This window comes from Hippocampus bargibanti, linkage group LG10 (genome assembly GCF_051943395.1).
Source record: "Hippocampus bargibanti isolate YZ-2025 linkage group LG10, ASM5194339v1, whole genome shotgun sequence".
NCBI lineage: Eukaryota > Metazoa > Chordata > Actinopteri > Syngnathiformes > Syngnathidae > Hippocampus > Hippocampus bargibanti.
The window spans coordinates 3823519-3849784 of record NC_142743.1 but is presented as its reverse complement, the minus strand read 5'-3'; the positions used below and the strand labels follow the sequence as shown (position 1 = coordinate 3849784).

The 26266-nt window shown below is 45.8% G+C and overlaps 6 protein-coding genes across 11 annotated transcripts in view; all 6 read left to right on the top strand.

The window, feature by feature from the left end:
- The first annotated feature begins 2906 nt into the window (after window positions 1-2906).
- On the top strand, window positions 2907-8490 carry LOC148892161 (UTP--glucose-1-phosphate uridylyltransferase-like). 3 transcript variants are annotated; one of them, XR_016116208.1, is made up of 3 exons: window positions 2907-3025; window positions 7510-7625; window positions 8174-8478. XR_016116208.1 is itself a non-coding variant. In XM_089005952.1 (3 exons), the coding sequence occupies exons 1-3, from the start codon at window positions 5056-5058 to the stop codon at window positions 8288-8290; spliced, it is 285 nt and encodes a 94-aa protein (XP_088862078.1). In that variant the 5' UTR covers window positions 4964-5055; the 3' UTR covers window positions 8291-8490. The 3 variants fall into 3 exon arrangements, 2 of the variants coding, with proteins under 2 accessions (XP_088862078.1, XP_088862079.1); XM_089005952.1 differs by lacking the exon at window positions 2907-3025 and adding an exon at window positions 4964-5077 and having other exon boundaries at window positions 7480-7625; window positions 8174-8490; XM_089005953.1 differs by lacking the exon at window positions 2907-3025 and adding an exon at window positions 4964-5077 and having other exon boundaries at window positions 8174-8477.
- Window positions 8491-8692: 202 nt separating this feature from the next.
- Window positions 8693-13064, top strand: LOC148892160 (UTP--glucose-1-phosphate uridylyltransferase-like). The gene is made up of 4 exons (XM_089006415.1): window positions 8693-9041; window positions 10926-11041; window positions 11590-11697; window positions 12981-13064. Exons 1-4 carry the CDS (start codon window positions 8972-8974, stop codon window positions 13062-13064), a joined length of 378 nt encoding a protein of 125 aa, XP_088862541.1. The 5' UTR covers window positions 8693-8971.
- A 1164-nt stretch (window positions 13065-14228) lies between these two features.
- Window positions 14229-17432, top strand: LOC148892159 (UTP--glucose-1-phosphate uridylyltransferase-like; the record flags this gene model as incomplete). The annotated part of the gene is made up of 7 exons (XM_089006414.1): window positions 14229-14386; window positions 14928-15035; window positions 16314-16499; window positions 16583-16716; window positions 16796-17081; window positions 17143-17340; window positions 17415-17432. Coding segments are annotated over exons 1-7 (1053 nt in total), but the record flags the coding sequence as incomplete, so codon positions are not given.
- Window position 17433: 1 nt separating this feature from the next.
- On the top strand, window positions 17434-21304 carry LOC148892158 (UTP--glucose-1-phosphate uridylyltransferase-like). Its single transcript, XM_089005950.1, has 9 exons — window positions 17434-17536; window positions 18078-18185; window positions 19442-19627; window positions 19711-19844; window positions 19925-20210; window positions 20272-20469; window positions 20544-20786; window positions 20865-20969; window positions 21077-21304. The coding sequence occupies exons 1-9, from the start codon at window positions 17438-17440 to the stop codon at window positions 21182-21184; spliced, it is 1467 nt and encodes a 488-aa protein (XP_088862076.1). The 5' UTR covers window positions 17434-17437; the 3' UTR covers window positions 21185-21304.
- A 144-nt stretch (window positions 21305-21448) lies between these two features.
- The window catches only part of vps54 (VPS54 subunit of GARP complex), a 51748-nt gene continuing 46930 nt past the window's right edge, over window positions 21449-26266 (top strand). For 2 of the 4 annotated variants that reach the window (XR_016116207.1, XM_089005947.1), the window contains exon 1: window positions 23777-23928. The gene's annotated coding sequence lies outside the window, so the exon portion shown is untranslated. Of the gene's footprint in view, window positions 21620-23776; window positions 23929-26266 lie in introns of those variants that run through there. The other 2 variants (XM_089005948.1, XM_089005949.1) reach the window with 2 other exon arrangements.
- LOC148892157 (UTP--glucose-1-phosphate uridylyltransferase-like) lies at window positions 22489-23648 on the top strand. Its single transcript, XM_089005951.1, has 5 exons — window positions 22489-22547; window positions 22609-22806; window positions 22881-23123; window positions 23202-23306; window positions 23414-23648. Exons 1-5 carry the CDS (start codon window positions 22512-22514, stop codon window positions 23519-23521), a joined length of 690 nt encoding a protein of 229 aa, XP_088862077.1. The 5' UTR covers window positions 22489-22511; the 3' UTR covers window positions 23522-23648.

Genomic DNA, 26266 nt, shown 5'->3' with positions numbered 1-26266 from the left:
TTTGTGATGGACCTTGATGTAGTGGTTATCCGAGTGAAGTTGCCGTGCTTTCTCGGTGATAATACCCTCACTCACACTGTCCCCTGCTAGCTGCTTTTGGTTCATCCAAATCAACAGAACTTTTTCAACCTCTTCTATTGCCTGAGACTTCAGCACAAATCTTATCACTGTTGGTCACTGAAAGCGAGGTCCAAGCTATTGAAGTACGGGGCAGGCAGGTTGTGATTAGCCAGGTGGCAGATGACACCACACTCTTCCTGAAAAATTCTGAGCAAATTCCAAAGGCCGTAGCTCTGGTTAAATAGTTTTCCAAAGTGTCAGGTCTCTCGCTAAATATAAATAAATGTGAGTTGTTAGCTGTGAAGTCATGTAATGAGTCTACTCTATGCTATACAACATACCTGTAAAAAATCAAGTGACGTACCTAGGTGTTGTCATTGCCAAAGAAGACGAAGAGCGTTGTCATCTGAACCTCGATCCAATAATTGATAAAACCAAAAAGCGCTTTAATCACTGGTTACAAAGGGATCTATCACTAAACGGAAGAATACTGCGAGCAAAAAGTGAGGGAATCTATCGGTTTGTATATCCTACAATGGCTTTAGATCCAAGTACATGTAAGACAATGGACAAAATAATGTATAACTTTGTATGGAAAAATAAAACTCATATAAGAAGCTCTGTCATATCCAGGACGCTAAAGGAGGGAGGCCTAATTTTTTTGGACTTCTCTAAACTATACGTTTAAGATTAACTGGCTGCATAATTATCTGTGTAGCCCTGATGCAATCTGGAATTTCGTTCCAAAATCCATGTTTTCCCGACTTGGTGGTCTGTCTTTCTTGCTGAAATGTAATTATAGGGTTGAAAAATTGCCTGTTAACCTATCAAAATTCCATAAACAAGTTTTATTAGCCTGGTGCCTAATGTATAAGCATTCTTTCTCTCCACATTCATGTATGATCTGGAATAACTGTCATATTTTGTACAAAAACAAATCACTGTTTTTGTCGAGATGGATTGACTTGGGTATCATTTATGTAAAGCAACTTTTTAAAACAAACAATGATTGAATGAACTATGCTGAGTTTCTCAATACGCATCAAATCCCTGTGACCCCTAAGGACTTTGCCATCGTTATGGATGCCATCCCAAGTGGTATCATAAGCCTGTTCAAGGGTCACTACGCTACTCCTGACAGACCACCGCCAATTCCAGTGACAGAAACCGCCCTGGGGAAACTCTGTTTCTCATCAATTGCTTGAAATCGGAACCGTGCAATTAGACATTTGTTTCTTTTGTGACGGTTCCCTACATTGTTCATCACTGGAGAACATATGTCCCAAATATCCCATGGGAAAAGGTTTGGACCCTCCCGTGTAAATTTTTCATCACAAACTTCGCGATCGACGTAATGAGCACCCCTGCCCTACAGTCTTCAAATACATACTATGGGTGAGTGTAAAAAAACAGCCTTTAATTGACTTAAATCAATCATTTGAAATTATTCAAACGTGTAAACCACAGGTGTCCAAATCAAGGCCCGATGCCCAAATCTGTCCTGCCACCTCATTGTATTCGGCTCGCGAAGGCAAATCAAATCAAGTGTCATGATGCTTGCTAAAGTCCCAAACAAATTTTCAAATGGTCCCACGTAAACCACAATGACAGTCATTATTCTTGACTTCAGATTTGAAAAGTAGTTATCCATCAATTTGTTGCGCGCTCCAGATGTAATATGTGAAGGGATGAAACGTTGTAATGGATTTCCCAAATTCATAACGCCCCCCGAAAGGAATCCGTAACGACAACGTGGCCTGTGGCAAAAAAAATTACTTTGACACACATGGTGTATAACCAGTGTCTGAAACTCATGACAGAAAGTTACCGGACGCCAGGGCAGACAACTCTGAAAAGTTGCCTGCCCAGCCATAATAAAGTTGCCTGCCCCATTTTTCACAACTTGAAACACAATAAGACGACTAATCGCAAAAAAACCATTGTTGCAAAGTATTTAGGATTGATGATCAGAAAATATATCAGAACAACACTTTAAAATTAAGTAATTTATGTACCTACTCGGTTCGGCATGTTGCACAATGCAATGTTTGCGTTGCGTCGTCTGCTACAAGCCATGTGAACTCTTTCCACGATGCTTTCTTCTGGGGCTGAGGTTTTGGCTTGATTCCTAACCACTTATCCATTTTTCTTGTGTTCTCTGTGCGTCTACTTTGGAAAATGATATGCAAATGCACCCGGAAGCACAAAGTTATTCGATGCAGGCTTCTGAGGCTGCCGAGTATGCAAATTGCCAAACGAATCGAAATTTCCAAACGAACGAAGATTTTGGAATCCGAATAAAGCGAACGTTTGATTTGAAAAAAAATCTTTTTTTTTTTCTTGAAAAAGTTGCCGGCCACCCAGGCAAAGACGTAAGTTGTACGCCCGACGTAAAAGTTGCACGCCCCAGGCGTCCGGACAGACCTTATTTCAGACACCGGTATAACCCTTGAAATGTTGGATTGTTGAATTAGAAATACTTCCCAGAAAGTGTGTGTAAGGTGAAAACTTTGTCTGCCAAACATTTATGTCCCATAAGAAACCGTTAAAATGAGAATAATCCGTTCCCAGGTCCCCATAAAACATAATTTTCTCTGAAATAAGCCTTAAAACTACACAAAATATACCTTATTGCGTGTTTGCTTTCAACATTTAGCTTGTAGTAGACGTGCACATTACACCATGACATCCCTGATCCACCGCTGAAAAGGACACTTTGATTCTCTCCTCTTTCATCTAGAAGTTCTAGATGTCACATGTCACAAAGAGGGTACAGAAAGTGCTGAGGAATGAATGACTCTCTGTGTTTTTGTGTAGTCATATCATTTATTATTTAGTTGTTTTTTTTTCATTTATTTACTTTGTTCCTTCCAGGCTGAATGAACGCTGGCGCGTGTGACTGCCGCTGCTCATCCACAGAAAAGCTTATCCTGTGACTCTAAAGTGACCTTGAGAGTTTTGAAAGGTGTTTATAAATATATTATTACAGTAAAGTCTCGTTATATCGATATCGGATATATCGATAGTCCCGGTTATATCGATACTATTTCTATGCACGCACGGAGAAAATTACATGCAAACAGGGTCGGATATATCGATAGTCCCGGTTATATCGATATTTTTTCGGACTCCCTTGAATATCGATATAACGAGACTTTACTGTATTATTATTTAGTTTGGCCAAAACAAACATGCGAATCAAACCTCTAAAGATGGAGGACACTGATTTTCTGTGGCGAGCCCTTGAAAATAAAAGAAGATTTAGTTCCCATAAGAAACCATTAAAATGAGAATAATGGTCCCCCATAAAACAAAATGTTTGACTAAATAAGTCTTAAAACTATTATTATTTTATGTATAATAAATGTGCTATTGTATTGTAATGAAATAAATAAACTGCACTGTATAATCAAGTGGTTTTATTGACCTTTGTGATGGACCTTGATGTAGTGGTTATCCGAGTGAAGTTGCCGTGCTTTCTCGGTGATAATACCCTCACTCACACTGTCCCCTGCTAGCTGCTTTTGGTTCATCCAAATCAACAGAACTTTTTCAACCTCTTCTATTGCCTGAGACTGTTGCTTAGACAACACAGAAACACCCTTAGCCACACGCGTAGCAATGGTCGACTTAGCGTACTGCTACTTGGACGCTAAGTCACACAAACGCACACCTCGTTCGGGTTTTTTGATGATCTCCTTCTGCTCGACCGTCATTTTCTTTTGTGTCCTCTTCGGCTTAACACTAGCCTGTGGTGTGGTCTTTTTCACTTCCGAGTAGCAAAAGTATGACATTCGATAACAAACCACATCTGCACTCAAACAAAGTGGGTGACCAAAACTAGTCCGCCAGCCACGATGGAGCCATGTGGTTTGGTTCGTCTGCTGAACACTAGTTCGGATGCCAAGATTATATCCTGGCGAATTTAATGTTCTTGAACTGAAGCGTTCGTAAGTTGAGGCATCACTGTACTTGTGACATCTAAAAATGTCAATACAAAAAACATTTAGCTTGTAGTCGACGTGCACATTCCACCATGATGTCCCTGATCCACTGGTGGAAAGACGCTTTGATCCTCTCCTCTTTCATCTAGAACTGCTTCATGTCATCACAAAGAGGGTACAGCAAGTCCTCAAGAATGAATGTCTCTCTGTGTCTTTGTTTTGTCATATTGTCTCTATGCTGTCATATTATTTGTTATTTACTTTTTTTTTTGTTCTTTTGACTTCAAGACGGCGCCGCGAGAGTGGCTGCCTTTCCAGCAGCTCATGTATTTTGTTTTTCTACTTTCATTCCTTTCATCACTTTGCTGCTGTGAAATGTAAATTTCTCCACTGTGAGACTAATAAAGGCATATCCAATCCAATCCAAAATGGATCAAATAAAAAAATACAGGCAGTTGCGATTTCTGTAACGTAGCAACTTTTGAACTAAATTGGGAGAATTCTGAAGTTGTTCTGAAATGGAAGTTGCTTTCTATCTATTTTAGTTACTTCCGGGTTGAGTGAACGGTGGCGCTTGTAGCTGCCGCTGCTCACCCAAAGAAAAACTCATCCTGTGACTGTAAAGTGACCTTAAGAGTTTTGAAAGGCGCTTAGAAATGAAATGTATTATTATTATTATTATTATTATTAAGATGGACTCCAAACCCTTTATTTTATAAGTAACATAAAAAAAACCAAATTTGGAAAGAGTCTGAAATCATCAACGCACGTGAAATCGACTCAATGGCACGATGACGTATCTTTTGACGATATTGACCCACAACCGGTTGCCAGACAGTCGCACAAAGACAATGAACCGCTTGTGGGCAAGGCTGTCAATCAGTGATCCAATCCTGCGACGACGACAATGGGAGGGGGCGGGATGACGACGGGAGGGGGCGGGATGACGACGGAAGGGGGCGGAGGGAGGCCTTGGCCGCTTTTGAGTGTCAGTTGAGTGACCCCTCTCGCTCAGTCGCCTTTTGGCCGACCGTGCGAGCGGTGTGACGTTATGTTTACTCTGACGGTGGCGGGTGAGTTGCTATATATTTTTTTTCTCCCATCACAAAAATACAGTCAGCTTAAGCTCACAAACCTTTCGCCTTACGAACATTAAATTCGCTAGCATATAGTCTCAGCTGGTGAATGCTGGTGGTCGTTTTTGTCGGACGAACCAAACCACACAACGCCATGGTGGCTGGCGGACTAGTTTTCGGCGGTGGAACATCAAACCACACGGGCGAACAGCGCCACGGTGGATGGCAGACTAATTTCCGTCACCCCCTTTCTTTGAGTGCAGATGTGGTTTGTTATCAGCTGCCTCAGATCCAAGTTTTTCAAGTAGCAAGCCGTCGCTTGGTTTTGTGATAACTCAGCTTCCGAACATCTTTAGCTCACGAACTTTTCGCGTCACGCAGTGAGTGGCAGACGTGGTTTGTTATCGAGTGGAATACTTTTGCCATTATGGGACCAAAAAAAAGACCCCACCACAGGCTAATGTTATGCCGAAGAAGACACAAAAGAAAATGACGGTCGAGCAGAAGAAGGAGATCATCGAGAAACACCAACAAGGTGTGCCTTTGTGTGACTTAGCATCCCACTACCGGTATGCTAAGTTGCTACGTGTGGCCAAGCGTGTTTCCGTGTTGTCTAAGCAATGTTCTCAGGCAACAGAAGAGGTTTAAAAATTTGTTGATTTGGATTAACGAAAAGCAGCTAGTGTGACAGTGTGAGTGAGGGTATTATCACCGACAAAGCAGGGCAACTTCACTCGGATATCATCAAGAGGCAACTACATCAACGACAATCACAAAGGTTAATAAAACGACTTTATTATACGGTACAGTTTATTTCTTTAATTACAATACTATAGCACATTTATTATACATAAAATAAGGTATATTTTGTGTAGTTTTAAGACATATTTTGGAGAAAATGATGTTTTATGGGGACATGGGAACGGATTATTCTGATTTTAATGGTTTCTTTTAGGAAATAAATGTTTGGAAGACACCATTCACACACTTTCTGGGAACCAATTAAGTTCGTAAGCTAAGATATCACTGTACAAGTAATTTTGAGTTTGGCCATCACTCAGGTAAAGTTAAAAAAATAGTACATCTCCAAAAAAGCGGCTAACACAGAACGAGCCACCTGGCCACCGACCAACGTGACTGTTTCCGGTGTCGGATGGGACTCGCCAGGCCACGCTCGTTCAAGGCGGATCGGCACCAATTCCCCAATCAATTTGTGTAGTTTTAAAGGACAACCGACATCTCCGGACAAGTTGTGTCCATAATTTGTAAAATGGCTTAAAATGACTTCTACTGAGCGTATTTTAATGCGATTACACCGCATATAGCTATATTTTACGTTTTAATACATGCGCTGAATATTCTGGAAGTCTTGTTTTTGAGTTGGTGACGAGTCCGTACGTGAAGGAACGCCCCTGACCGAAAAAAGACGCATTGTAGCGGTCCTTCCATCACATCAATGTATTGCTGTACTTGTTTGGTCTGGGGACCTCGTGTTGCACCCGTAAACCGCCAGAAGAGGGCGTCCAAGCTCCATATAAGGAATTTATCAGCCTATGGAAACAGAGGTGGCCACAGGACGTCGCCATTTTGTGATTCTTTTTCGGTGAGACATTTCCCCTCAATGTTGCCTCATAATGGCACGGAATAAATTATTTCATCGATTGCAAACGTATGCTTTCCTCTTCAGAACTATTTGAATCATATTCATAACTGGATGTGTAACAAGAAAGCATATTCTCGAGCAAGGCAAGACATCTTGGCGTGATGTCACGAACTGGGGGCAGGACTTTCTGAAATTGCCCAATTCGCAGCTCAATTTTTTGCTGATTTTGGACACTTGAAGTCATTTTTATTGGTGTTTTCCATTTGAATAAAAATATCATACTGCGTGTTTTGGGTATTTTAGATGCTATAAAACGTTTTTCTGATGTCAGTTAAGAAACAAAAAAGTGACGTCGGTTGTCCTTTAAGGCTTATTTAGTAGAAAATTAAGTTTTATGGGGACCTGGGAACGGATTATTTTCATTTTAATGGTTTCTTATGGGAAATAAATGTTTCAAAGATGAACTTTTCGCCTTACACACACTTTCTGGGGACCAATTAAGTTCGTAAGCTGAGGTATCACTGTAAATCAATTTTTTGGCTCGATTGGCAGAAAACCACGACACGGTCGAATTTGGCGATTAGCATGTGATGACTTTGTTGGTAATCACAGCTCAAACCGCGGGCTGAAAACTGTTTTTGTTGTTTGTTTGTTTTTGTTTTTTTTATCTCGGCAGGGAAACTTTTTCAACCAGGAGGGAAGCCATTTTGATTCATTGATTGTCACAGAGGTTGTGAATTGATCGGGGGTGGGAGGGAGCGCCCAAATTGGAATCATCTGATTTTTTTGGGTGTAGGTTCAGTCTTTCTGCACTTCCCATGCGCAGACCTCAGCGCCGGAATCATGACGGAGTTCCAGGAGAAGCTTCGGCAGCAGCACGAGGACTCCATGTGCCGCGAGCTGGAAGAGCTCGCCGCCATTGCCGGCGATACCTACGCGCAGGTCAGAAAGAAATTGATTTTGGAGGGGGGGGGGGGGGGGGGTTAGGAGAGCTTTTATAAAGATGGACAGAATGTGACTTCATGACAGGAAGTTCGAGAAAATAAAACGATGTAGAGACGGACAGATTGTGACATGATGACAGGAAGTCCAAAAAAATAAGACGATATAGAGGCGGACAGAATATGACATGATGACAGGAAGTCCGAGAAAATAAAACAATATAAAGACAGACAGAATGTTACATGATGACAGGAAGTCCAAGAAAATAAAACGATGTGGAGAGGAACAGAATGTGACATGATGACAGGAAGTCCGAGAAAATAAAACAATGGAAAGACTGTCAGAATGTGACATGATGACAGGAAGTCAGAGAAAATAAAACAATGTATAATCAGAAATAGAAAAGATGTTTAAAATGTGTTCGTATAGTGAATTGCGCTAACAATTGATTTGATTAGATTTTCTTCAGCCTGGATTGAACCTTTGAAGCATTGAGAAGGTCAAACTTGGTGACTGAAGGCGACGCTTTGTCTTGTGGTGCTTTTCAGAGTTGTAAAAAAGACTTTGAAGGCTTCAAGAGGCTCTTCCACAGGTTCCTCCAAGTCAAGGGTCCCGCGGTGGACTGGGCCAAAATCAGCCGACCGCCTGAGGAAGCCGTGAGTTAAACCCCCAGTGAAAAGTCTCGCTGACTGCCCGTGTCCTATTTGACTCTTTAGGGGGTTAAAGAAAGAAAGGGGCGCTGGCCCTCAAATGAACACGGCGTGCATGCGTTCATCCACGTTCCTAGAATAGCGGCGGAGCCGCAGAAGGTCAGCGCCAGGAATAGTCGATGGCGTTCGGGTGGTCAGTGAGACCTTTGGACACCTGCTGGTCTCGCCGCGTCAGGGTCACGACGCAACCTGGCGGCCATACGGCCACCGCCTGACCTTTGATCCGGTGGCGGGGGGTGAGGGGGCACCCAGCGCCATGTCGCAACGTGTTTGTCCTATGAAATTCCAAACAATGGCTCCATTTCACCATCTTTCACACAACGCCATGGTGGCTGGCGGACTAGTTTTCGGCGGTGGAACATCAAACCACACGGGCGAACAGCGCCACGGTGGATGGCAGACTAATTTTCGTCACCCCCTTTCTTTGAGTGCAGACGTGGTTTGTTATCAGCTGCGTCAGATCCAAGTTTTTCAAGTAGCGCGCCGTCGCTTGGTTTTGTGATAACTCAGCTTCCGAACATCTTTAGCTCACGAACTTTTCGCGTCACGCAGTGAGTGGCAGACGTGGTTTGTTATCGAGTGGAATACTTTTGCCATTATGGGACCAAAAAAAAGACCCCACCACAGGCTAATGTTATGCCGAAGAAGACACAAAAGAAAATGACGGTCGAGCAGAAGAAGGAGATCATCGAGAAACACCAACAAGGTGTGCCTTTGTGTGACTTAGCATCCCACTACCGGTATGCTAAGTTGCTACGTGTGGCCAAGCGTGTTTCCGTCTTGTCTAAGCAATGTTCTCAGGCAACAGAAGAGGTTTAAAAATTTGTTGATTTGGATTAACGAAAAGCAGCTAGTGTGACAGTGTGAGTGAGGGTATTATCACCGACAAAGCAGGGCAACTTCACTCGGATATCATCCAGAGGCAACTACATCAACGACAATCACAAAGGTTAATAAAACGACTATTATACGGTACAGTTTATTTCTTTAATTACAATACTATAGCACATTTATTATACATAAAATAAGGTATATTTTGTGTAGTTTTAAGACATATTTTGGAGAAAATGATGTTTTATGGGGACATGGGAACGGATTATTCTGATTTTAATGGTTTCTTTTAGGAAATAAATGTTTGGAAGACACCATTCACACACTTTCTGGGAACCAATTAAGTTCGTAAGCTAAGATATCACTGTACAAGTAATTTTGAGTTTGGCCATCACTCAGGTAAAGTTAAAAAAATAGTACATCTCCAAAAAAGCGGCTAACACAGAACGAGCCACCTGGCCACCGACCAACGTGACTGTTTCCGGTGTCGGATGGGACTCGCCAGGCCACGCTCGTTCAAGGCGGATCGGCACCAATTCCCCAATCAATTTGTGTAGTTTTAAAGGACAACCGACATCTCCGGACAAGTTGTGTCCATAATTTGTAAAATGGCTTAAAATGACTTCTACTGAGCGTATTTTAATACGATTACACCGCATATAGCTATATTTTACGTTTTAATACATGCGCTGAATATTCTGGAAGTCTTGTTTTTGAGTTGGTGACGAGTCCGTACGTGAAGGAACGCCCCTGACCGAAAAAAGACTCATTGTAGCGGTCCTTCCAACACATCAATGTATTGCTGTTGTTTGGTCTGGGGACCTCGTGTTGCACCCGTAAACCGCCAGAAGAGGGCGTCCAAGCTCCATATAAGGAATTTATCAGCCTATGGAAACAGAGGTGGCCACAGGACGTCGCCATTTTGTGATTCTTTTTCGGTGAGACATTTCCCCTCAATGTTGCCTCATAATGGCACGGAATAAATTATTTCATCGATTGCAAACGTATGCTTTCCTCTTCAGAACTATTTGAATCATATTCATAACTGGATGTGTAACAAGAAAGCATATTCTCGAGCAAGGCAAGACATCTTGGCGTGATGTCACGAACTGGGGGCAGGACTTTCTGAAATTGCCCAATTCGCAGCTCAATTTTTTGCTGATTTTGGACACTTTAAGTCATTTTTATTGGTGTTTTCCATTTGAATAAAAATATCATACTGCGTGTTTTGGGTATTTTAGATGCTATAAAACGTTTTTCTGATGTCAGTTAAGAAACAAAAAAGTGACGTCGGTTGTCCTTTAAGGCTTATTTAGTAGAAAATTAAGTTTTATGGGGACCTGGGAACGGATTATTTTCATTTTAATGGTTTCTTATGGGAAATAAATGTTTCAAAGATGAACTTTTCGCCTTACACACACTTTCTGGGGACCAATTAAGTTCGTAAGCTGAGGTATCACTGTAAATCAATTTTTTGGCTCGATTGGCAGAAAACCACGACAGCATTTGGCGATTAGCATGTGATGACTTTGTTGGTAATCACAGCTCAAACCGCGGGCTGAAAACTGTTTTTGTTGTTTGTTTGTTTTTGTTTTTTTTATCTCGGCAGGGAAACTTTTTCAACCAGGAGGGAAGCCATTTTGATTCATTGATTGTCACAGAGGTTGTGAATTGATCGGGGGTGGGAGGGAGCGCCCAAATTGGAATCATCTGATTTTTTTGGGTGTAGGTTCAGTCTTTCTGCACTTCCCATGCGCAGACCTCAGCGCCGGAATCATGACGGAGTTCCAGGAGAAGCTTCGGCAGCAGCACGAGGACTCCATGTGCCGCGAGCTGGAAGAGCTCGCCGCCATTGCCGGCGATACCTACGCGCAGGTCAGAAAGAAATTGATTTTGGAGGGGGGGGGGGGGGGGGGTTAGGAGAGCTTTTATAAAGATGGACAGAATGTGACTTCATGACAGGAAGTTCGAGAAAATAAAACGATGTAGAGACGGACAGATTGTGACATGATGACAGGAAGTCCAAAAAAATAAGACGATATAGAGGCGGACAGAATATGACATGATGACAGGAAGTCCGAGAAAATAAAACAATATAAAGACAGACAGAATGTTACATGATGACAGGAAGTCCAAGAAAATAAAACGATGTGGAGAGGAACAGAATGTGACATGATGACAGGAAGTCCGAGAAAATAAAACAATGGAAAGACTGTCAGAATGTGACATGATGACAGGAAGTCAGAGAAAATAAAACAATGTATAATCAGAAATAGAAAAGATGTTTAAAATGTGTTCGTATAGTGAATTGCGCTAACAATTGATTTGATTAGATTTTCTTCAGCCTGGATTGAACCTTTGAAGCATTGAGAAGGTCAAACTTGGTGACTGAAGGCGACGCTTTGTCTTGTGGTGCTTTTCAGAGTTGTAAAAAAGACTTTGAAGGCTTCAAGAGGCTCTTCCACAGGTTCCTCCAAGTCAAGGGTCCCGCGGTGGACTGGGCCAAAATCAGCCGACCGCCTGAGGAAGCCGTGAGTTAAACCCCCAGTGAAAAGTCTCGCTGACTGCCCGTGTCCTATTTGACTCTTTAGGGGGTTAAAGAAAGAAAGGGGCGCTGGCCCTCAAATGAACACGGCGTGCATGCGTTCATCCACGTTCCTAGAATAGCGGCGGAGCCGCAGAAGGTCAGCGCCAGGAATAGTCGATGGCGTTCGGGTGGTCAGTGAGACCTTTGGACACCTGCTGGTCTCGCCGCGTCAGGGTCACGACGCAACCTGGCGGCCATACGGCCACCGCCTGACCTTTGATCCGGTGGCGGGCGGGGTGAGGGGGCACCCAGCGCCATGTCGCAACGTGTTTGTCCTATGAAATTCCAAACAATGGCTCCATTTCACCATCTTTATTTTTGGACGTATGCGTTTATGTTTCATGTACAGGTAACATCCGAATTACGACCGGGGTTCCGTTCCGACAAAACGGTCATAAGTCCAACGGTTGTGAATTGAAATCCATTCAAAATGCCCGTCGTGACCTTTACATGACAGGATACTAGACGATGTCAATCTGTTGTTTTTAAGCAACGTTTTCTATTGAATTCTATTATATACCAAACTGTTTACAGTTCATTTATACATTTTATAACTTAGTGTCATTTTTAGCATTTTACATTTTGTATTATTGATTTTTATGAGTGTATAACTGTACCTCTAATGTATACAAAACTATTTACTGTACAGTTCATTGATAAATGTTATACTTACCTTTTAGTGTCCTTTTTATCATTTTATATTTCATATTATCAATATTTATGGCTCTATAACTGTACCTGTAATGTATACAAAAGTGCTTACTATACAGTTCATTTATAAATGTTATACTTACCCTGCTCTCCCTGCTAACGGCCAGAAGAGGTCGCCCGACACACACGCTCGGAAAAAAAGCAGTGTACAGTACTACGACAGGAGAAGGTATCTGCACTGTATAACTACTGTAGGAGTGAGTGTAGTCACGCAGTAGATTGCTGTGAGAGTGTGTGACATGCTGGCCAAAATTGTAGTACGTGTTGCCGGCTGCTTGCGCGTTGCGGTGCCAGGCGTGGAATTAAAAATAAATTGTACGCCGTGTTCGTAACTCGGATGTTACCTGTACTTGATTCACACGACAAGCCGTGACAGTCAAAATGGCAGTGACGTTCCTCCCGATCAAAAACAGTGCTGTCATATAAAACCTCCTTTCTCACGAGCACCTCAAGGCAGATTATGCCGATAATTTTTTTTGGTCACTTGAAACAAAGCCTGCTGTGTTGTCGCCTGAGGTGGTGGCGTACGAGTCAATGGGACTCGCCAGGCCACGCTCGTTCAAGGCGGATCGGCACCAATTCCCCAATCAATTTGTGTAGTTTTAAAGGACAACCGACATCTCCGGACAAGTTGTGTCCATAATTTGTAAAATGGCTTAAAATGACTTCTACTGAGCGTATTTTAATACGATTACACCGCATATAGCTATATTTTACGTTTTAATACATGCGCTGAATATTCTGGAAGTCTTGTTTTTGAGTTGGTGACGAGTCCGTACGTGAAGGAACGCCCCTGACCGAAAAAAGACTCATTGTAGCGGTCCTTCCAACACATCAATGTATTGCTGTTGTTTGGTCTGGGGACCTCGTGTTGCACCCGTAAACCGCCAGAAGAGGGCGTCCAAGCTCCATATAAGGAATTTATCAGCCTATGGAAACAGAGGTGGCCACAGGACGTCGCCATTTTGTGATTCTTTTTCGGTGAGACATTTCCCCTCAATGTTGCCTCATAATGGCACGGAATAAATTATTTCATCGATTGCAAACGTATGCTTTCCTCTTCAGAACTATTTGAATCATATTCATAACTGGATGTGTAACAAGAAAGCATATTCTCGAGCAAGGCAAGACATCTTGGCGTGATGTCACGAACTGGGGGCAGGACTTTCTGAAATTGCCCAATTCGCAGCTCAATTTTTTGCTGATTTTGGACACTTTAAGTCATTTTTATTGGTGTTTTCCATTTGAATAAAAATATCATACTGCGTGTTTTGGGTATTTTAGATGCTATAAAACGTTTTTCTGATGTCAGTTAAGAAACAAAAAAGTGACGTCGGTTGTCCTTTAAGGCTTATTTAGTAGAAAATTAAGTTTTATGGGGACCTGGGAACGGATTATTTTCATTTTAATGGTTTCTTATGGGAAATAAATGTTTCAAAGATGAACTTTTCGCCTTACACACACTTTCTGGGGACCAATTAAGTTCGTAAGCTGAGGTATCACTGTAAATCAATTTTTTGGCTCGATTGGCAGAAAACCACGACACGGTCGAATTTGGCGATTAGCATGTGATGACTTTGTTGGTAATCACAGCTCAAACCGCGGGCTGAAAACTGTTTTTGTTGTTTGTTTGTTTTTGTTTTTTTTATCTCGGCAGGGAAACTTTTTCAACCAGGAGGGAAGCCATTTTGATTCATTGATTGTCACAGAGGTTGTGAATTGATCGGGGGTGGGAGGGAGCGCCCAAATTGGAATCATCTGATTTTTTTGGGTGTAGGTTCAGTCTTTCTGCACTTCCCATGCGCAGACCTCAGCGTCGAATCATGACGGAGTTCCAGGAGAAGCTTCGGCAGCAGCACGAGGACTCCATGTGCCGCGAGCTGGAAGAGCTCGCCGCCATTGCCGGCGATACCTACGCGCAGGTCAGAAAGAAATTGATTTTGGAGGGGGTGGGGGGTGGGAGAGCTTTTATAAAGACGGACAGAATGTGACTTCATGACAGGAAGTTCGAGAAAATAAAACGATGTAGAGACGGACAGATTGTGACATGATGACAGGAAGTCCAAAAAAATAAGACGATATAGAGGCGGACAGAATATGACATGATGACAGGAAGTCCGAGAAAATAAAACAATATAAAGACAGACAGAATGTTACATGATGACAGGAAGTCCAAGAAAATAAAACGATGTGGAGAGGGACAGAATGTGACATGATGACAGGAAGTCCGAGAAAATAAAACGATGGAAAGACTGTCAGAATGTGACATGATGACAGGAAGTCAGAGAAAATAAAACAATGTGTAATCAGAAATAGAAAAGATGTTTAAAATGTGTTCGTATAGTGAATTGCGCTAACAATTGATTTGATTAGATTTTCTTCAGCCTGGATTGAACCTTTGAAGCATTGAGAAGGTCAAACTTGGTGACTGAAGGCGACGCTTTGTCTTGTGGTGCTTTTCAGAGTTGTAAAAAAGACTTTGAAGGCTTCAAGAGGCTCTTCCACAGGTTCCTCCAAGTCAAGGGTCCCGCGGTGGACTGGGCCAAAATCAGCCGACCGCCTGAGGAAGCCGTGAGTTAAACCCCCAGTGAAAAGTCTCGCTGACTGCCCGTGTCCTATTTGACTCTTTAGGGGGTTAAAGAAAGAAAGGGGCGCTGGCCCTCAAATGAACACGGCGTGCATGCGTTCATCCACGTTCCTGGAATAGCGGCGGAGCCGCAGAAGGTCAGCGCCGGGAATAGTCGATGGCGTTCGGGTGGTCAGTGAGACCTTTGGACACCTGCTGGTCTCGCCGCGTCAGGGTCACGACGCAACCTGGCGGCCATACGGCCACCGCCTGACCTTTGATCCGGTGGCGGGGGGGGGGGCACCCAGCGCCATGTCGCAACGTGTTTGTCCTATGAAATTCCAAACAATGGCTCCATTTCACCATCTTTATTTTTGGACGTATGCGTTTATGTTTCATGTACAGGTAACATCCGAATTACGACCGGGGTTCCGTTCCGACAAAACGGTCATAAGTCCAACGGTTGTGAATTGAAATCCATTCAAAATGCCCGTCGTGACCTTTACATGACAGGATACTAGACGATGTCAATCTGTTGTTTTTAAGCAACGTTTTCTATTGAATTCTATTATATACCAAACTGTTTACAGTTCATTTATACATTTTATAACTTAGTGTCATTTTTAGCATTTTACATTTTGTATTATTGATTTTTATGAGTGTATAACTGTACCTCTAATGTATACAAAACTATTTACTGTACAGTTCATTGATAAATGTTATACTTACCTTTTAGTGTCCTTTTTATCATTTTATATTTCATATTATCAATATTTATGGCTCTATAACTGTACCTGTAATGTATACAAAAGTGCTTACTATACAGTTCATTTATAAATGTTATACTTACCCTGCTCTCCCTGCTAACGGCCAGAAGAGGTCGCCCGACACACACGCTCGGAAAAAAAGCAGTGTACAGTACTACGACAGGAGAAGGTATCTGCACTGTATAACTACTGTAGGAGTGAGTGTAGTCACGCAGTAGATTGCTGTGAGAGTGTGTGACATGCTGGCCAAAATTGTAGTACGTGTTGCCGGCTGCTTGCGCGTTGCGGTGCCAGGCGTGGAATTAAAAATAAATTGTACGCCGTGTTCGTAACTCGGATGTTACCTGTACTTGATTCACACGACAAGCCGTGACAGTCAAAATGGCAGTGACGTTCCTCCCGATCAAAAACAGTGCTGTCATATAAAACCTCCTTTCTCACGAGCACCTCAAGGCAGATTATGCCGATAATTTTTTTTGGTCACTTGAAACAAAGCCTGCTGTGTTGTCGCCTGAGGTGGTGGCGTACGAGTCAATGGTGTCGGCCGAGGCGCCGGCGGACGTGGCGGCGTGCCTCAACAAGCTGGCAGTGGTCAAGCTCAACGGCGGCCTTGGCACCAGCATGGGCTGCAAAGGCCCCAAGAGCCTGATTAGCGTGCGCAACGAAAACACGTTCCTCGACCTCACCGTCAAGCAGATCGAGGTTGGAGACAAGCGCCCGCCCGGGCCGCTCCAAGGCCCGCCACAGCCCTTTTGTCACTTTTGTGCGGGTGTCGGTTTTTGCAGCATTTGAACAAGACCTACGACGCCGACGTTCCCTTGGTGCTGATGAACTCCTTCAACACGGACCAAGAAACCAATAAGATTCTTCAAAAGTACAAACATCACCGACTCAGGATCCACACCTTCAACCAGAGCAGGTACGGACAACACTTGGACCGCCCGCGCGGGCAGTCCAAGTGAAGAACCCCGCCCGGGATGTTTGGCCGGGGCTCTCAGGTACCCACGCATCAACAAGGAGTCGCTACTGCCCATCGCCAAGAGTCTGGACAGCGCGGAGGCCTGGTACCCGCCAGGTCACGGCGACATCTACGCCAGCTTGGCCAACTCGGGCCTGCTCCAGACACTCCTGGACGACGGCAAGGAGTACATTTTTGTGTCCAACATCGACAATCTGGGCGCCACCGTCGACCTCCACATCCTGCGACGGCTCATCGGGCAGCCGGCTGACAAGCGCTTCGAGTTCGTCATGGAGGTCACCGACAAGACCCGCGCCGACGTCAAGGTAGGCCCGGCGCCCGACGTCAGCCCTGCCCCGTCTGAATTCCCGCGGGCTTGACTTCCAGGGCGGGACACTGATTCAGTACGAAGACCACCTGAGGCTCCTGGAGATCGCTCAGGTTCCCAAAGCTCACGTGGACGAGTTCAAGTCGGTCACCAAGTTCAAGATTTTTAACACCAACAACTTGTGGATCTCGCTGAGCGCCATCAAGAGGCTCGTGGACAGTGACGCTATGGACATGGAGGTCATCGTCAATCCCAAGGTCAATCGTGCACGCCATCTGCTCGCCTGACGCTCTGGCATGGCTTGACGCCACCCGGTCTGTCCGTCCCCCAGACGCTGGAGGGCGGCGTCGAATCATGACGGAGTTCCAGGAGAAGCTTCGGCAGCAGCACGAGGACTCCATGTGCCGCGAGCTGGAAGAGCTCGCCGCCATTGCCGGCGATACCTACGCGCAGGTCAGAAAGAAATTGATTTTGGAGGGGGTGGGGGGTGGGAGAGCTTTTATAAAGACGGACAGAATGTGACTTCATGACAGGAAGTTCGAGAAAATAAAACGATGTAGAGACGGACAGATTGTGACATGATGACAGGAAGTCCAAAAAAATAAGACGATATAGAGGCGGACAGAATATGACATGATGACAGGAAGTCCGAGAAAATAAAACAATATAAAGACAGACAGAATGTTACATGATGACAGGAAGTCCAAGAAAATAAAACGATGTGGAGAGGGACAGAATGTGACATGATGACAGGAAGTCCGAGAAAATAAAACGATGGAAAGACTGTCAGAATGTGACATGATGACAGGAAGTCAGAGAAAATAAAACAATGTGTAATCAGAAATAGAAAAGATGTTTAAAATGTGTTCGTATAGTGAATTGCGCTAACAATTGATTTGATTAGATTTTCTTCAGCCTGGATTGAACCTTTGAAGCATTGAGAAGGTCAAACTTGGTGACTGAAGGCGACGCTTTGTCTTGTGGTGCTTTTCAGAGTTGTAAAAAAGACTTTGAAGGCTTCAAGAGGCTCTTCCACAGGTTCCTCCAAGTCAAGGGTCCCGCGGTGGACTGGGCCAAAATCAGCCGACCGCCTGAGGAAGCCGTGAGTTAAACCCCCAGTGAAAAGTCTCGCTGACTGCCCGTGTCCTATTTGACTCTTTAGGGGGTTAAAGAAAGAAAGGGGCGCTGGCCCTCAAATGAACACGGCGTGCATGCGTTCATCCACGTTCCTGGAATAGCGGCGGAGCCGCAGAAGGTCAGCGCCGGGAATAGTCGATGGCGTTCGGGTGGTCAGTGAGACCTTTGGACACCTGCTGGTCTCGCCGCGTCAGGGTCACGACGCAACCTGGCGGCCATACGGCCACCGCCTGACCTTTGATCCGGTGGCGGGGGCGGGGGGCACCCAGCGCCATGTCGCAACGTGTTTGTCCTATGAAATTCCAAACAATGGCTCCATTTCACCATCTTTATTTTTGGACGTATGCGTTTATGTTTCATGTACAGGTAACATCCGAATTACGACCGGGGTTCCGTTCCGACAAAACGGTCATAAGTCCAACGGTTGTGAATTGAAATCCATTCAAAATGCCCGTCGTGACCTTTACATGACAGGATACTAGACGATGTCAATCTGTTGTTTTTAAGCAACGTTTTCTATTGAATTCTATTATATACCAAACTGTTTACAGTTCATTTATACATTTTATAACTTAGTCATTTTTAGCATTTTACATTTTGTATTATTGATTTTTATGAGTGTATAACTGTACCTCTAATGTATACAAAACTATTTACCTTTTAGTGTCCTTTTTATCATTTTATATTTCATATTATCAATATTTATGGCTCTATAACTGTACCTGTAATGTGTAATGTATACAAAAGTGCTTACTATACAGTTCATTTATAAATGTTATACTTACCCTGCTCTCCCTGCTAACGGCCAGAAGAGGTCGCCCGACACACACGCTCGGAAAAAAAGCAGTGTACAGTACTACGACAGGAGAAGGTATCTGCACTGTATAACTACTGTAGGAGTGAGTGTAGTCACGCAGTAGATTGCTGTGAGAGTGTGTGACATGCTGGCCAAAATTGTAGTACGTGTTGCCGGCTGCTTGCGCGTTGCGGTGCCAGGCGTGGAATTAAAAATAAATTGTACGCCGTGTTCGTAACTCGGATGTTACCTGTACTTGATTCACACGACAAGCCGTGACAGTCAAAATGGCAGCGACGTTCCTCCCGATCAAAAACAGTGCTGTCATATAAAACCTCTCCTTTCTCACGAGCACCTCAAGGGAGATTATGCCGATATTTTTTTTTTGGTCACTTGAAACAAAGCCTGCTGTGTTGTCGCCTGAGGTGGTGGCGTACGAGTCAATGGTGTCGGCCGAGGCGCCGGCGGACGTGGCGGCGTGCCTCAACAAGCTGGCGGTGGTCAAGCTCAACGGCGGCCTTGGCACCAGCATGGGCTGCAAAGGCCCCAAGAGCCTGATTAGCGTGCGCAACGAAAACACGTTCCTCGACCTCACCGTCAAGCAGATCGAGGTTGGCGACAAGCGCCCGCCCGGGCCGCTCCAAGGCCCGCCACAGCCCTTTTGTCACTTTTGTGCGGGTGTCGGTTTTTTCAGCATTTGAACAAGACCTATGACGCCGACGTTCCCTTGGTGCTGATGAACTCCTTCAACACGGACCAAGAAACCAATAAGATTCTTCAAAAGTACAAACATCACCGACTCAGGATCCACACCTTCAACCAGAGCAGGTACGGACGCACACTTGGACCGCCCGCGCGGGCAGTCCAAGTGAAGAACCCCGCCCGGGATGTTTGGCCGGGGCGCTCAGGTACCCACGCATCAACAAGGAGTCGCTACTGCCCATCGCCAAGAGTCTGGACAGCGCGGAGGCCTGGTACCCGCCAGGTCACGGCGACATCTACGCCAGCTTGGCCAACTCGGGCCTGCTACAGACACTCCTGGACGACGGCAAGGAGTACATTTTTGTGTCCAACATCGACAATCTGGGCGCCACCGTCGACCTCCACATCCTGCGACGGCTCATCGGGCAGCCGGCCGACAAGCGCTTCGAGTTCGTCATGGAGGTCACCGACAAGACCCGCGCCGACGTCAAGGTAGGCCCGGCGCCCGACGTCAGCCCTGCCCCGTCTGAATTCCCGCGGGCTTGACTTCCAGGGCGGGACACTGATTCAGTACGAAGACCACCTGAGGCTCCTGGAGATCGCTCAGGTTCCCAAAGCTCATGTGGACGAGTTCAAGTCGGTCACCAAGTTCAAGATTTTTAACACCAACAACTTGTGGATCTCGCTGAGCGCCATCAAGAGGCTCGTGGACAGTGACGCTATGGACATGGAGGTCATCGTCAATCCCAAGGTCAATCGTGCACGCCATCGGCTCGCCTGACGCTCTGGCATGGCTTGACGCCACCCGGTCTGTCCGTCCCCCAGACACTGGAGGGTGGTCTGAATGTGATCCAGCTGGAGACGGCAGTCGGCGCCGCCATCAAGAGTTTCCGCAACGCCATGGGGGTCAATGTGCCGCGCTCGCGCTTCCTGCCCGTCAAGACGTCCTCCGACCTCCTGCTGGTCATGTCCAACCTCTACAGCTTGGACGCCGGTTCGCTGACCATGAGCCAAAAGCGGGAGTTCCCCACCACGCCGCACGTCAAGCTGGGGGACTGCTTCACCAAGGTGGCCGCCGACGGTAGCGACTGCGCCTTTCCATCCGCGCTGGCTTTCATTCACGCTTTCCTCCGCCGTCGCCGCCAGGTCCAAGATTTCCTGACCCGCTTCGACAGAATCCCAGACCTGCTGGAGCTGGACCACCTGACTGTGTCGGGAGACGTCACCTTTGGGAAAAACGTCTCGCTCAAGGTACGTTAAAATGAATTAGCATCGATTCTGCATTCCCTTTAACCCTTCAAAGAACCCAAACACACACCCAAATAAAGAGACATTAAGGGATGATTTTCTGCGGGCAGGGAACGGTGATCATCATCGCCAACCACGGCGACCGTATCGACATCCCCACCGGAGCCATGCTGGAGAACAAGATTGTGTCCGGAAACCTCCGCATCCTGGACCACTAACTGGAGAAAAAAAAAACAATGGCGAGAAACCGAAAGTGCCATTTTCCAAGTGACCAAAGAGGAAGTTACTGCTCACATACCGTGTGTCTTGGAGGTCAATAAATCAAAGTCATTGCCTGAGGCACTTTTTTGAGTGAGGAAATAACAGAAATGAAGACGAATGTTAGAAACTCCCCAATTTGTGAGCTCCACCCTCGGGTCGGGATTCGCGAATCGGCTTGCGGTTCTCCCGTTTCAAAGACGGCGACTGGTGTAGTTTTACAACCGTCCAGCAAGCGACGGTAAAGCGCCCGCGGCGCGAGCGGTGCGCGGCGGTCGAAGAAGAAGCGCGTCAGCTTCGTAGCCGCTTCCGCCCCGCGGTCGGTTCTAGCTTGTCGGTGTGATGGTGAGCGGCAAAGGAATCGACCACGGCTGCCGTCCAGCTTCCGACGACAGGTAGGCGAGGGGAGCACCGAGCCGCGGTTTGTGGAGATCTCGGCCTCACTCGGCTTTGACTTAGCTTCGTTCACTTTAGCGGCTCAACCGCTAGCGTCGGCAGACCCGGAAATAACGCAGCGATTAGCATTAGCTTCGGCGGCTGATATCAACGCGGTGTCAAACGCGGAAGCCGCTCGTTTGTGTGTCGACGCGAAGTCTTGAGATTGTGCTGCCGCCTCGCGACGTTTCGGATCGACGAGCGCCGGCTACGGGGGGGAGCGAGTGCCGCGCCGCTAAAGGCTCGTGCTAATTCTACGAACGTCTGTCAGTCACAGCCGCTGGTCCTGATTGACGAGACACCATTCAACGCCAACTCCAAATGACACGTACAAGTCATAGAAACAAGAACAAAACCAACGCGAATTTGAGTTCCCCAAAGATGATAAAGTGCTTCCGATTAAATTGCTGTGTCTTTTTGTGTTGTCATATTTTTTTTTATATTGTTGTTTTGGCTTCAACATGGCGCCGCGAGAGTGGCTGCCTTGACAGCTGCGCCTAGAGTTTGCTTTTCTACTTAGTCGTTTTCCTTTCCTCTTCCTTTCGTCACTTTACTGCTCTGAAATATTCATTTCTCCAAAGTAACACAAATCAAGGTGCAGTGATATTTCAGTTTATGAACTTATGTGGTTCCCAGAAAGTGTGTAAGGCGAAAAGTTTGTCTTCCAAACATTTATTTCCCCTGAGAAACCATTGAAATTAGAATAATCCATTCCCAGGTCCCCATGAAACACAATTTTCTATGAAATAAGCCTTTAGACGACACACAATATACCTTATTTTATGTACAATAAATGTACTATTGTGTTGTAATCAAAGAAATTAGCCGGCTGACAAGCGCTTCGAGTTCGTCATGGAGGTCACCGACAAGACCCGCGCCGACGTCAAGGTAGGCCCGGCGCCCGACGTCAGCCCTGCCCCGTCTGAATTCCCGCGGGCTTGACTTCCAGGGCGGGACACTGATTCAGTACGAAGACCACCTGAGGCTCCTGGAGATCGCTCAGGTTCCCAAAGCTCACGTGGACGAGTTCAAGTCGGTCACCAAGTTCAAGATTTTTAACACCAACAACTTGTGGATCTCGCTGAGCGCCATCAAGAGGCTCGTGGACAGTGACGCTATGGACATGGAGGTCATCGTCAATCCCAAGGTCAATCGTGCACGCCATCTGCTCGCCTGACGCTCTGGCATGGCTTGACGCCACCCGGTCTGTCCGTCCCCCAGACGCTGGAGGGCGGTCTGAATGTGATCCAGCTGGAGACGGCAGTCGGCGCCGCCATCAAGAGTTTCCGCAACGCCATGGGGGTCAATGTGCCGCGCTCGCGCTTCCTGCCCGTCAAGACGTCCTCCGACCTCCTGCTGGTCATGTCCAACCTCTACAGCTTGGACGCCGGTTCGCTGACCATGAGCCAAAAGCGGGAGTTCCCCACCACGCCGCACGTCAAGCTGGGGGACTGCTTCACCAAGGTGGCCGCCGACGGTAGCGACTGCGCCTTTCCATCCGCGCTGGCTTTCATTCACGCTTTCCTCCGCCATCGCCGCCAGGTCCAAGATTTCCTGACCCGCTTCGACAGAATCCCAGACCTGCTGGAGCTGGACCACCTGACTGTGTCGGGAGACGTCACCTTTGGGAAAAACGTCTCGCTCAAGGTACGTTAAAATGAATTAGCATCGATTCTGCATTCCCTTTAACCCTTCAAAGAACCCAAACACACACCCAAATAAAGAGACATTAAGGGATGATTTTCTGCGGGCAGGGAACGGTGATCATCATTGCCAACCACGGCGACCGTATCGACATCCCCACCGGAGCCATGCTGGAGAACAAGATTGTGTCCGGAAACCTCCGCATCCTGGACCACTAACTGAAGAAAAAAAAACAATGGCAAGAAACCGAAAGTGCCATTTTCCAAGTGACCAAAGAGGAAGTTACTGCTCACATACCGTGTGTCTTGGAGGTCAATAAATGAGTGAGGAAATAACAGAAATGAAGACGAATGTTAGAAACTCCCCAATTTGTGAGCTCCACCCTCGGGTCGGGATTCGCGAATCGGCTTGCGGTTCTCCCGTTTCAAAGACGGCGACTGGTGTAGTTTTACAACCGTCCAGCAAGCGACGGTAAAGCGCCCGCGGTGCGAGCGGTGCGCGGCGGTCGAAGAAGAAGCGCGTCAGCTTCGTAGCCGCTTCCGCCCCGCGGTAGGTTCTAGCTTGTCGGTGTGATGGTGAGCGGCAAAGGAATCGACCACGGCTGCCGTCCAGCTTCCGACGATAGGTAGGCGAGGGGAGCACCGAGCCGCGGTTTGTGGAGATCTCGGCCTCACTCGGCTTTGACTTAGCTTCGTTCACTTTAGCGGCTCAACCGCTAGCGTCGGCAGACCCGGAAATAACGCAGCGATTAGCATTAGCTTCGGCGGCTGATATCAACGCGGTGTCAAACGCGGAAGCCGCTCGTTTGTGTGTCGACGCGAAGTCTTGAGATTGTGCGGCCGCCTCGGGACGTTTCGGATCGACGAGCGCCGCGCCGCTAAAGGCTCGTGCTAATTCTACGAACGTCTGTCAGTCACAGCCGCTGGTCCTGATTGACGAGACACCATTCAACGCCAACTCCAAATGACACGTACAAGTCATAGAAACAAGAACAAAACCAACGCGAATTTGAGTTCCCCAAAGATGATAAAGTGCTTCCGATTAAATTGCTGTGTCTTTTTGTGTTGTCATATTTTTTGTTTATATTGTTGTTTTGGCTTCAACATGGCGCCGCGAGAGTGACTGCCTTGACAGCCGCTCCGAGAGTTTGCTTTTCTACTTAGTCGTTTTCCTTTCCTCTTCCTTTCATCACTTTACTGCTCTGAAATATTCATTTCTCCAAAGTGACACAAATCAAGGTGCAGTGATATTTCAGTTTATGAACTTATGTGGTTCCCAGAAAGTGTGTAAGGCGAAAAGTTTGTCTTCCAAACATTTATTTCCCCTGAGAAACCATTGAAATTAGAATAATCCATTCCCAGGTCCCCATGAAACACAATTTTCTATGAAATAAGCCTTTAGACGACACACAATATACCTTATTTTATGTACAATAAATGTACTATTGTGTTGTAATCAAAGAAATTACCGTATAATAAATTCGTTTCATTTACCTTTGTGATGGCAGTTGTCAATGGATGACGAACTTCCAGGTTGCCTCTTGATGATATCAGAGTGAAGTTGCCGTGCTTTCTCGGCGATAATACCGTCACTCACACTCCCCTGCTCGCTGCTTTTCGTTAATCCAAATCAACAGAAGTTTTTCAACCTCTTTTATTGCCGGAGACCGTTGCTTAGACAACACAGAAACACCCTTAGCCACACGTAGCAATTGTCGACTTAGCGTACCTGTACCGGGACGCTAAGTCACACAAACGCACACCTGGTTGGTGTTTTTCGATGATCCCCTTCTTCTGCTCGACCGTCATGTTCTTTTTTTTGTCCTCTTCGGCTTAACACTAGCCTATAGTGGGGTCTTTTTTGGTCCCATAACAGCAAAAGTACTCCAGTCGGTGAGGAAAACTAGTCCGCCAGCCACCGTGGCGCTGTGTGGTTCTGTTCGTCCGCCAAAAACTAGTTCGCAAGATTATGCTTGCAAATGTAATGTTCGTGAGGCGAAATGTTCATGAGCTAAACTAAGGTGTCACTATTCTCATCGTAACGTTTATTCAATTTAATCGGAGACATTTTCTTGCTTTGCGAGATGCAATTGAAGCGATTGCATGTCGACTGTTGTCTTATTGCTTTGTTTTCAGACTATCTGAAAGAGTCTGTTCGACATCCGAACATTTGTGCTTCGTCGGCGATCTCCGGTGTGACAACAGCAGGAAGCTGCGAAGGGTCACAAAAGTCACTTGACCCTCATCAGCGTTGAACAAGACTTAAATTTGATTTGACTTTTCGTCATGTCCCAAGTGCGCTGGGTGGTTGACCTACAGGTGCCACAGTAGCGAGCTGTCGCTTAGTTTTGTCTGCTGTCTCAGAGTACAGTGATAACTCAGTTTACGAAAATCTTTAGCTCCCAAACTTTTCACGTCACGAACATTAAATTCGTGGGCATATAGTCTTGGCTATCAAACTTGTTTTCGGCACATGAAACAAACCACACGGCGCCACGGTGGCTGGTGGACCAGTTTTCGGCGGATGAACACCAAACCACACGGTCGAACAGCGCCACGGTGACTGGCTAGTTTTCATCACCCCCTTTCTTTGAGTGTGGACGGGGTTTGTTATCGAGTGGAGTACTTTTGCTATTATGGGACAAAAAAAGACCCCACCACAGGCTAGTCTTAAGCCGAAGAGGACACAAAACAAAATGACGGTCAAAACGAAGAAGGAGATCATCGAAAAACACCAACAAGGTGTCCGTTTGTGTGGCTTAGCGTCCCAGTACCATTACACTTAGTCGACCATTGCTACCATCCATTGACAACTACCATCACAAAGGTAATTAAACCTTAACTTTATTATAAAGAACAGTTTGTTTCTTTAATTACAATCCAATAGCACATTTATTATACATAAAAGAAGGTATATTTTGTGGAGTTTTAAGGCTTAGAAAAAAATGTTGTTTTATGGGAACC